General features: G+C 42.8%; 1 protein-coding gene across 5 annotated transcripts in view; it reads right to left on the minus strand.

The window, feature by feature from the left end:
- MEI1 (meiotic double-stranded break formation protein 1) overlaps positions 1-12134 on the minus strand; it is a 35616-nt gene that overhangs the window by 11370 nt on the left and 12112 nt on the right. For 3 of the 5 annotated variants that reach the window (XM_048934092.1, XM_048934076.1, XM_048934111.1), the window contains 11 exons: positions 11550-11664; positions 9926-10023; positions 9463-9604; positions 8700-8811; positions 8014-8074; positions 6725-6822; positions 5835-6009; positions 5582-5729; positions 4752-5024; positions 1664-1829; positions 410-514 (listed from right to left, as the gene is read on the minus strand). In XM_048934092.1, coding sequence (XP_048790049.1) covers positions 410-514; positions 1664-1829; positions 4752-5024; positions 5582-5729; positions 5835-6009; positions 6725-6822; positions 8014-8074; positions 8700-8811; positions 9463-9604; positions 9926-10023; positions 11550-11664 — 1493 coding nt within the window. The remainder of the gene's footprint in view (positions 1-409; positions 515-1663; positions 1830-4751; positions 5025-5581; positions 5730-5834; positions 6010-6724; positions 6823-8013; positions 8075-8699; positions 8812-9462; positions 9605-9925; positions 10024-11549; positions 11665-12134) is intronic. The other 2 variants (XM_048934100.1, XM_048934082.1) reach the window with 1 other exon arrangement.

The raw sequence follows: 12134 nt of genomic DNA on the forward strand, positions 1-12134 counted from the left end.
GAGCTGTGTGGTTTTCAGATGCCAGCTGGGCTAAACCACAACACCAAGCATGGATGGAGAAGGACGACACACAGAGCACATCAGCACATCACGTATCACATCAACAACAGTCACAGGCTCTAAAATCAAGTCATGGCCACAAGAATATTTCAACCACCTTCTGAGGTTTTCAAACAAAAAATGTACTGCAAAAGACATCTGCCTCTGCAAGAGGCAGAAAAAAATGTATTTTGTTGCCTAAACTGGTAACAAGAGCTCTTTGCAACACTTTGACTATGAAAGTATCTTAAAACAACAGTAAGTGTAATGCACTTCTCAAAAGACCAAGAGCCAGCCCCTAATCATCTTATGTATTAACTACTGAAACAGATCAAAGTCCCTGGGAGAAGACGGATACACACAAGCTCACCTTGGTGAAGCAGCTTGAAGTCTGTGCTGTCTAGCTCCCTCATGCCCTTGCTCCGCAGCTGCACCAGGAATAGGAGGCTCAGCAAAATGGGCAGGTTCCTGTTAGCTATGAAGGATACTGACAGTTCAGTTTGTCAGTGAACTTTAACATTCTACCTCTAAGTGTGTCAAGAATTGTTAACTTTGTTGCTCAGGAAGGAGAGTGAGTTAAGGAGCAAATATTCCCCTTCTCCACACCAAAACACACCTACATTCTCCCAACCTCATTCTCATCTCTACAGTTCCTTTGGACCAGGCCCCCTTTCTACAACTGTGGGTTGGTCTGAATTACATGCTGGATCCTGCCAGTACCACTCTAGGAATAACTGGAAAAGAGGTGGAAAGAAGGAGGCTAGGGTCATTATTTACACCTTTAATGAACCACGTAAGAGACCTGGTCATTACACATTCAAATTCATATATTTAATAAGCTAGAATCACCAGCCCATTCCAGACAACCCTCTTCCCATCTACTTGACCATCACTAGCAGCCTATACCTCGACAGCAGGCCAGAAGCTCAGAATACTTGGCTGTGCAACACTTGCTCTGGATTTTGTGAGGCTGGAAAATTGCCAGCGGGCAGAACAGAGACATGAAATGTTAGAGGCCTACGTGGCTCCCTTTTTCATTTCAGGCTCACAGGCAGCTTTCACAGCACCTTTAGTGATAGGATAACAGTCCCTACTCCACTGCCAGGGCTGGTAAGGAAAACAGAGATTTCTTCCAATCATAACCCTGCTAAAAGTTTGAAAGAATTAACAGAATTGTAAAGTCTGATAATATCACAGATCCTGTTTGGGGATCAATATCATGAATGATTCAAATGATGTCTGTGCCCAGCCTCTGTGCCTTGGAAACCATCTGAATTCAGGCACACCCAGCTGTCTTGCACAAAGGAGGCAGAAAGGATTCTGTCTTTCAGAAAAACTTACCAGCACAGCTCTCCACGTGAATACCTAGGGCAACATAAACCTGCCTCAGTTTAACAGTCATACCTCAATAAAAGAACAAACTTAAATCTGAAAAAGACACTTCAAAACAAGAATCTCTGGATAAGAAAATTAAATAAGTAAAGTTCTGTTTGTATGTTTCCTCATGTAGATAAGTACCAAAGCTACGTCAGCAGCTCAAAAACACTTCATCCCAGACTGTATGATGCCAGCCACCTCCCTGGTTAGTTGACAACACAAGACCCAAGTCAAAGAGGGGAGTCACCTTGTAAGGAGGCCGAGCTACTCTCTACAAGTAGCTGCTGCAGAATCTGTAGGAACTGATTCCGGAGGAGGTCACAGACAAATACATCCTCATTTTTTTCCAGAAAGGTCCTTAGAGCCATCAACACCTTCTGAGACACCTCCACAGAACTTGAGCAGACCAGGTCCTGGGAGGAAAGAAACACACACATTATCTTTCTGCCCTGATTAGGGAAAAAATCACCTCTATTTAATACCATTATGCTAATCTGGTGTCTTGGGAAACATTCTAATAAAGCACTGTTCAGACTGACTATGTCCTGATTAAATGGAGTACTGGATAAAAGAGGAGGACTCTCTTCTGATAGGCAGCACTGACTAATATCCTGTTTAAAGAATCTACTTGGCTATGGAACGCCCCAGTCCAGCACAAAAGGGTAGAGGAAACATTTTTTAAGGTCAAGGCTTTAGAAAAATGATTTCACAAAGCCAAGACCCTGTTTCCAAGAACACAGAGCCTCTGGCACTTCTGCTCTCCTTGTTGTTTTGAAAAATCAGGCCGCATATTAAGATGCTTGCCTAAAATCAAGCTTGTGAGTCAGTTCGTAATTAGTCATTTTCAGAAGACTGAGGTTGGCAGCCTACTATCTACAACAGCAACACAACAGCTAAACTGCATGAAATGTACATAAACCAGACAAGCAATCACTCAGTCACTGAAAATGGAAGAGTAATGTATACAGCATTCAGCCCACAAGCCTTCCTGAATAAAGAGCTGTCTGGAGTCTCTGAGCTAAATCCCACAGCCAGTAGCCTTAATTTGGGCATTTGTTTGTTGCTAAGGTGTTTAATATTAAATTTACCTGCAGAGCATGTATAGATGTAGTTCCATAAAGACAAGGCAGAAAATGCCCCATAGTGCTGACATAATGAGGTAGTCAACATAAATTACATCAGCACTGCCATTCCTCTCCCAGTAGTCCTGGCTACTGCATTGCAAATGGTACAGCAGAATGAGGTAAGCAGAAACAAAAACTGGTCTGAGCAATGTTATCAACCCTAGAGCCTGCCCTAAGCCTTTTCCTGCTATCTTTGGGAACCCGTACTCAATAAAAGCAGATAAGGTAAGAACAGGCTGCTTCTGCCAGACAAAAAAAGCCTTTTGTTTGCCTAATTCCTGCCCACATCTGAGACATTCAGGAATAAAGGCCTGAGAGTTGTCTGCACAACATGCTCCACTTACATATACCTACTCCATATAACGTTCAAGAATGCAATCTAATATCAGTATCCTGTAACTACTCTCCAAGAGATCAGCTCAGATCTGGAGCATGGAGAAGACAAGTGGGCCAGTGTGTGATCACACCACATTCATCCCCAGGTGAACACACACAGCACAAAATAGTGCTAACCGAGGGCCACAGCCTTCCTGGCACAGGTAAATGCTTCACTGTGTTAACATTTTCCTCCCAACTCAGGATCTCAAGGTCTCAGATGAAGCCACCAACCATCTGTTCTATACAATCCAGACTTTTAATAAAAGCAGAAAGCAAATAAATCATCCTTGGAAGGGCATTCCTTTTTGTTTCACCCCACCATGCAGAGGCCTTTCCATTTCACTAGTGGATTCTCAAGCTGAGGTTATTCACCTCGTAAGTTTTGTTTATTTCTGACAGTATATTTATTTCAGGACATTGCACTCTTTTATTAGGCCATCTAAATTCAGATTGATTATGCTCTTCCCCAGCTTAGAGGTAGACTGTCAAAGCCTGTGATTTATTACAACTCACTTTAAAGACTGGGACAGAGTTAAATTAATGTGTTTCTGCACAAGTACATGGCAGGACAGGAAAGGGGAAAGTAGGAATGCTGCATGATTCGGAGAAGGAGCCATCATTTCCCTTTTGTGTAGTGATAGACCTGCAATGTATATTTTTAGTTTGTGGAGTGATGGGTTCCAGAGCTACTGCCAAAGGTAATAGGACAGACAAGTCTCTAGGGACACTTTTTGTTAATTTGCACTGATTTGTCAACTCATTGATCACTTTTACTATGGCTCTGGCAATACTATAAAAGCTTGGATTCTGTAATATCTCCCTAACTGTTAAAGAACTGCCTGATGGAAAAGCCCTTCTGTCAGTCATTTCCATAATCTGGATATTAAAATTTACTTTATAGTATCTAAGGTTAGAACAAACACATGCCAGCTTGTAACACCACAAGGGTGCCCACTCAGAATCAAACCTGGCTTCAAACATGGATTGTCAGCAAACGCCTGTTTGCTGACATTGGTTTCTACTCTCGATGTTACATCAAACATATGTAGAATCTAAAAAATTCCTACTGTAACAGGCTGGAGAAGAAACATCACAGCTGTTAGCTTTTGGCATAAATGTAAATCTTGTGTTCTTGTGTGGAAGTAACAAGGATTTACTTATGCAACTGGGTAGGCAGTCATGGGACAAGTGGCCACCAATGCAGGGGTGACAGGGCAGGTGGGAGAGGTGCAAGTGAGCAAAGACCTCTGATTATTTTAACTTTTAAGAGCAATGCAGTGTGCTACTTGCAGTCTTGAAAACCTCTGAGCAGTGCAAAAATCTCTGACAAGGCTCTCGCGTTAAAAACCCAAGCAAACAGAAATCCATGCCCTCAAGATCTGCTGCTTTTGAACATTCTTTGTTCCTCATATCCTTCTCATCTATTAGTAGAATACCATTGCTTCTAAATTAGCAAAGCAAGTTCTTAAAAGGCTGCCCCAAAAGAATCTAGACTATCCAGCTGTGTGTCTGGATAGAGAAAGGGAAAAGCCCATGATTTCCTTGCATGGTAGACACCAGCAGCATCTTTCAGATCCCTTCCTAGCCAATTCTCAAAATTCCCTTTCTATCACAGTGAATGGATGACAGAGAAAGGGGTAGCACATTCTCACAATCCCATTTGCTGTTATCAGGCTTGATGCAAGGTGGAAGCCTGTGTATAAACTCAAGGGCCCTTCTAGCAGAATCTTTGGCCTTGGGACAGCAGCATTAAGTGCTTTAATAACCAAAAAGCCCTAATTGGTCCCCCTAAGTGACAGCCAGGATAACAGTCGGTCCTTGTGAGTCACATACCAGTAAAATAAGTAAAATGCTGGAATTGCTCTTCAGAATGGGAAGTAAAGGGTTAGCATTGTTCAGCTGATCAGACGTGCCAAAAGCAGCTTCTTCAGTCTCCACATGATTGCAGTCTTCCCAAGAAAACCAGAGCTGCAGGACCTGGTGCCCAAATCTGCCCATAAGTTCAGGGTAGTGCAGGAAGAATTTCAGCAGCAGAGGACAATGAATGTAGACCAAGCTCAGATCTGGGAGATTATCCAGGATCCTCTTTACAGTACACAGTGACCTCTGGTAAATGTGTGGGAGAGAAAGGGGGAGGTGGGGAGACAACTAAATAACTGCCAGATAGTGAATATCCAAAAGCCAAAGCGGTGAGATTTTAATGTGAAAAACAATCACATTGCCTTTTAACCAGACAATCAAATACATCAGTTAAACATCATTTTGTGAAGCCCATTTGCATCACAAAGGCTAAGAAACTTGTAGGCTTTATGCAGTGCTCAAAGCTGTGCAGCAGCAAAGGCCCATATGGGAACATTAGAAAGCCTGCTGCAGAGGCTGTGGATGTGTTCAGGAGACTGGAGCTATGAAATTCATAATATTCTGTATGTGAGTTCACAGCCTATCCAACACATTTACGCTTCCCACGCAGACACAAGTTTATTCAATCAAATCTATATCCCCTAGTGGCTTTTCACAGCTAACTTTCCAGAGCGTATATGCATCATACACTCCTCTCTCATTCATTACTGACTGCATCAAATTACTTTCTACAAGAGGGTTGATGAGAGCTGAGAAAAACCTTTAACAAAAAGGGTTCAAGTGTTAAGAAAGAAATCTTTTACCGAGTCCAGGGCTTTGCCTTTGTCCTGACAGACAGCAAGAAGGTAAAGCACAGCTCTGAGTACGTATGGAGGGGGCCAGTCTCGATGGTCCTGTGCTAGCAGGAGAAAATTTCTTATGGCTAAAAACAATTCAGTTTCTGGGACAAACCTGCATTCAAGGAGATTGGAGCAGAAACAAACCAGACATGCCTTACCCACTGATACATATGTGTGATGGTCACATAATCACTTACCTTGTATGCTCTTGGCTTACCTGTCTCCAAGGGTGTAGGCAAAGTATAAGAGGAGTATGAAGCAGTGTTGGTGGTTGCAAAGAGATTGATCCAAGGAGAGAGGTTCAGGGTTTTCAGCCAGGAGGAGAAGGCTTTCTGCAACTGTGTAGTTTAATTGAGGCAGACTCTTCTGCAGGAGCTCAGATATCTCTTGCTCTAGAAATAAAACTAATATGAGCAGACAGGGGAAGACAAACAGAAGGGACTGAAGCACCTATCTGCCTATAACTCAAGCATGTTAAATTAGTGAAGCTCCTGATATAAGAAATACCACAGCCAACTTAGTACCTCACAGGCTGCAAACAGTACATGAAACAGCAAGTGTATCTCCATGACTTGGTGTGAATACAGGCATAAGATCTGATATATTAGAGCTAGCCCCAGGGATGAAAAGAAACTTCTGTTTGAGGTTCTCAACTCTTTCTGATGCTGACAGTACAGTGACCAACCACTGCCAGTAGAAAAGTAGATTTCGTGATATGAAAACTTTCATCACTTATCTGGGATTTACCTACAACACAAAGCTGCAGTATAGACAGGAAAAATAGAGTATGTCAGAGGGAAAAAAGGACTTGAATTCCCAGATAAGGGTGACTCTGTGGCAACTAATATTATTGTAATTAATCCATGCACAGTTGTGCTAATAAATGTCACCCTGTAAACAAAACCATAGGCACCCATCTATTCAAGTAAAGTCAAACTCTTCTAAAACCATTCTCTGGCTTTAATGTCAATTGATTCATTCTAGAAAGAAATCTCTAAATAGAACTCATACGTGTTCCTGTGTCCCATCCCTTCCTTCATCTTTTCTTTCTCTTTTTTTTTTTTTAATTTGCCTAAATAGAGGCTGGCCACTAAACCCCAAACTTGCCTTCTTGAGAAGAAGTTCCCTCCTTCTCTGTGGCAGAGTAAAGGCTCAGGCATAAGTTACAGAGGAAGCTGGAGCAGGCCTGATTCAAGGCAGGATTACTGTAAAAAGAGCAGAAAATATAGTAAGAAGGCTAGAAACACCCTCTTTACACTTCCAATGTCACAAACTGTCTGCCAGGACTTTGGTTTACTCACTCATCATATTCAAGCACCTGCTCTGTCACTACTGGACTCCAGGAGCCAACCCAGGCTTCCAGGAAAATCAAGAGTTCCCACAGAACAGTCAGCTCTCAGACATGGCAGGTGCAAATAATGATGACAACAGTAATTTTAGATGCCTTGGGATGACATGAATACAGTGGGATACTCTCACAAACCTCAAATCCTATATTCACAGGAAGTCTTGAAAGTGCAGGGCCCTGAACTGTGCAAAGAAGGCTGTATGAGGGTGGCTCCCAATAATTGATTCCACTCCACATAATTGATTCCAGTTTACCACTGCAAACCTTTCTGACACAATGGTGTTTACAGGGATGAACACGGAAGAATACCAAGACTAAAGGGGTGAGAACAGCTCTATTTCTAGGTATTTCTTTTTGTCCAGTTATTCCAACAGCACGTAATCAAACAACTTTGCAGTGTAGCATAGCATCCTTGTATTGTACATTATTGCATTTAGAAACCTAGATCACCCCACACACGCACAAGTATCCTCAAACTGGTAACCTGGATGAGGGTGCTGTATTTTGTTTACTCTTTTAATTAGAGGCAGTCACAGGAAAGAGGAGGTAAAACATCTCTGTAGACCAAAAGGAAGTTTCCCTCAGTCCTCCTTAACCTAGAAATCACAACCTCTGCTACAGAACATTCTTTGCAATGCCTCCTGCTGAAGTCTTCCTCCTCCCTTCCCTTTCTTACATAATATGATGGCACAGGGAACAAAAGTAGTGGTAATACATGTATTGGAAGCCAGGGTTCAGACGGAACTCATACTACTGTTACTTCATTACAAAACACCCACCAACTTCACTGTTTAAAAGTCAAGCTGCTTTATCTCTGTATGCACAGCTTACAGTGGAGCTCAGGATTCTCACAAAGCTGTGAAAATTTACTCTTGCCCTTCCTAACTCCTTCTCCCTTCTCACACATCCAGCTTTTCCACAGACAGTTAAGTGTTTATATTTTGCTCTTGAGTCTTTCAGCCTCCCTTGTTTAATTCAGGTGCATTAAATAAGGCATGATCTGCTTTTCTGTCTTTTTGACTTGCTCACAATACACATACAACGATACCTTTGTATAGAGCAAAATCTGGCTTTCAGTTCCAGTGTCAGTCGGATGAAGCAGGAGGATGCTATAGAGAAAGCAAGACACAAACGTCAAAGGAGCACAGAATATGTACCATAAGGCAAAACAGAAGACTGGCCCCCTCATCATCTCCACACAAATCTAGAGAACAGAGCAGGCCATCTCAGTAAGAATACATTTTAGGCTTCCCCAATAGGTTCTCCCACAGTAAACTATTTCAAGTTTGGTTTGGAAAGGACTCTGAGTTTTGTTTGTCTTCTCAGAAAGAGAAAGGAAGATCTATATGTTCAGAAGAGAGGAAATCTGCATCATCTCTCTGATGCACAAACAGCAAGAAATACACAAAGTGAATAAGAATTCCACACAATGAATGCCCACCAATAATTCCAGCATAATCTCTATCCACAGGAACAGCCAGTTCTGAATGTTCCAGGGGAAAAGATGAAGCTGATATAATTTAATTATCAAAAATAAAATCTATCCAATCACTATTGCTAGCCCAAATAACCCTCTCATCCTACTGATCATGACTGTGCACTCCATTCTTACTCATACAATCATGTCACATAATCCTCCACAAACACTCTGGTTAAGCTCCCTGCCTCTGCAACACGCTGCTGCAGGAAGTTCCATCAGTTAACAGCACAGAGAGCATGATTCCATCCCCATACCCAGCTTTTTGGAGAACTTATCTCGCATGTTTGGCACCACTGCAAAGAGGGTATTAAGTGCCGAGATGAAAACCTCCATCACTGAGGAGCTGACAGATGTTTCCAGGTAGTTCTGCAGAAGGAAGAAAGGAACAGATGAGCGATACACAACGCATGCTGAAAGCTGCAGCTTGCCTCCTGTCTCCTGCCCCCCCAGAAAGTTAAGATTAGTAAGTCCAAACAAATGGAGGAACAATTCTTCCACCAAAATGCCTGGCAGCAACTAACATTACTGCCCCTACAACTCTGGACATAACTGCTCTTGCAGATCTGAGGGCTAACTCTGGCACAGTATGCAACACAAGACATACACTGAAATGCAGCTGACTTCAGTAGCACTTAATACCTGTGCTTCAAAGTTTTATTGGGCAGTGGCAAACACAAGCATTTAAGTCCAGCACTAAAATGTTCAGAGCAGAACAACTCAGCTCACCTTTGCTGAAGGTCACTGAGCAATTTTACCACAGTCCATTAATTTTTACCCAAATTCAATGAGCAAGAAACAGCACTATGAATTTCTCCACCCTCTGAGACTATATACTCCCATTTGCATGAACTGTATAATAAATACCAAAGTCAGCTCTGGAGAGGTGGCAAATGCCTCTGCTATTCTAGGTTTACTCTACAAGCTCTCTTCCCAAAAAGACCTATGCCACCTACTGTTGGTGCTTGAGAGCACCTTCCAGGTACCCAAGGAACAGAACAATTCCAAAAGAAATTCTACCATGACCATGGGGATGCAGAGACTGTCACAGATCCTCAACAGGAACTCAGAAAAGTTGTTCAGAGTCTCCTTGCTCTCCGAGCAGGGAGCAGTGAAAGCATTCTCCTGGGCCATGGGGTCGCTCTGTAATTCCACTGCTAACCTACAAACACACAGCAGGTACCAGAGGAGAGAGAAACACTCATACATCACCAACAGTTTTGTCTTATTTCCAAGGAGTTCTTCAGTGACTGAAGACATGAGAGAACCTCATAGGTCTGAATCACATTTCTTAGGGGACACAAACAGGTGTGACAAAATTTTCACTGTCACTAAACATTTCTCCTATTGTTTAACTGACAAGTGCCATGCATTGAACCCACCTGTGAATTTCAGTGGTGGGGTTTGACAAAGGAACTCCGTCACAAGGATAGATGGATAGACATGCACATAATACCCATCCTTATTCCTTCCTTGTCCTCACCTGCAAGCATTTCTGAAACTTTCCAGAGTGTTGAATAATAGCTGTCCATATTTCCAAGAAACTCTGCTCTGGGACATCGATAACAGGAGATCACCCTGCTAAAGGACAGAAGTCTTCAAAATGTTGTATTCACTGTTGTCAGAAAAAAGAAAAACTGATTTCCTCTTTGATACCAGCAGTAGGAGGAACAACATACTGCAATCACTCCTTTTGCATGGATGTTTTTTTATTATTGCACTCTCCCTAGGGAAGGCAGAGTTAAAAGATTTACACAGCTCTTTCTATGGAAAACAGAATTACAAATCCACCAGTTCTATCCCTTGGGCAGTATAGCCTGTATTGCCATGGTTCGGTCTAATCTGAGTTTTAAGCCACTCAGCTTCAAACCCTTCTGGGAAAACTTGGGTGTTGTCTTTTTTTTTAATTTTGTTCCTTCCATTTACTCTTCACACAACACTGAACAGTTCCACTCCCTGCTCAGAAATCACTACTTAGGCTCGGATTTGTAAAAAATTATGCACATACTGGCCTTTGTTCTAACACAGCGTGTCCTACTGAGTTCAGCCAGAAGCCAAGTTCCAGGTTAGAATTTGTCATCTGCCCAAACTGCGAACAAACCACTTGGAACTCAAAATCTGCCTCTAAACCTTAACAAGCTGTGGTGGTCTTCTCTAAATACTACCAGAGGAGAACACAGCAATGCATTGGAGCCTGACAGTTCAGAACTCCTTATAGTTCCCATCTGATACTGTAACACCTAATCACAGCTACAATCATTTCCCTTTTACACTCACTAAACACAGACTGGATGTCGTTACTGCCTTGCCTAATTTTCTTTCTGTAAAGCTTTTTATCCTGAATGGGACACAGAGCTCTGTGTGCACAAACAGACTGACCAACATCTACCAATGGGGCAGAAAGCTCTCCTGTTTTCTCCAGGCAGAGAAGACAGGCATTAGATAAGAAACAATTTGGACCTAAGGACAATTCAACAAGCATTTGGAGTTCTGGTACCCCCACAAGATGTTCTTGCCACTTCAGACATGCAATCTAAACTTAAGTGGCCCTAAGCACAGAGCAAGAAGATTCAGCCCTTGTCATGTCACTGGCCATCAGTTATGAGAGCTCTCCTGACAGATGCACAGGTCCCAGCAGCACATCACATTAACTGCATATTCCAGGAACAGTAAAGAATTTGCAGTTCAAGTAGCAGCTACCAATTCCCTCGCTGAGGAATCACTGTGCATACAACGTGACTGTCTTGGTCTGAAGGCACGGTAAGAGATGTTCATTGCCAAAAAATAGATTGACTAACACAGCCTACAAGGCGGGGGCCTAAAGAAGGGGAGGTTCAAATTACCTTGCAGCACTGAACATATAAAGAGAGCAGTATACTAAAATGGTGCCCCACATCTTTTCACTGATTTAGAAAAAGCACTCACCAGCATCCATCTTCATAGATAAAGATTGTTACCATCTCAAGCCATGAGGATCAAAAGAAACACGAGACTACAACAGTCACAGTAAGGAGATGGAAAAAACATGCAACTTCCACATGCTGTGCTAGGAGGATCGTCCCTGTCCTGCTTGGTACTACCAAAGTGCACAGTATCTCTTGACTTACTTCATGCTTGTTGCTACTGTTTGGTGGGGAAAGGTCGACACATCGCTTCAGCACTGCCTCCAGTAGTTTCTGTAGATTTTCATATGGGACTGGAGGGGAGTTCAGATGATCCTTCCTGAACAAGCAGAAAGAAAGACAGTGAACATGTTCTCAGCTGGGGACATTCTGCATGGGAAGGCAACACCAGCAGAATTAACTCCTCTTTGGAAAGCAATATGCCACTGCCATCTCTCTCCAGTACAGCACACAAAAGTCAGGAGGTCTGAATAGTGCCTTCTCAGACATGAATCCAAACACACCCTCACTGCATTCAGCATTGCAGATTCCCACTACAGTCAAGCACAGTATAACTGTGCACGGTCTAATACTTGCTCTTCTCTGTCTGGAAGGGGCACAGTGTGCCAAAGTCATAGCAGCTGCAGAACAAGCCTGATGGATATGCTAGGTCCTTGCTGCAGCAGCTTGCTGCCTACCACAGCTTCATCACCCTGGCAGCCCTGGCAGGTAGGTGGGAAGCCAGCTCTGCTGTACCCATGCCTATCTCAGCCAGAATTCCCACTGCAGAGCACACTCACCCACACAGAC

The sequence above is a fragment of the Lagopus muta genome, chromosome 1 (genome assembly GCF_023343835.1).
Source record: "Lagopus muta isolate bLagMut1 chromosome 1, bLagMut1 primary, whole genome shotgun sequence".
NCBI lineage: Eukaryota > Metazoa > Chordata > Aves > Galliformes > Phasianidae > Lagopus > Lagopus muta.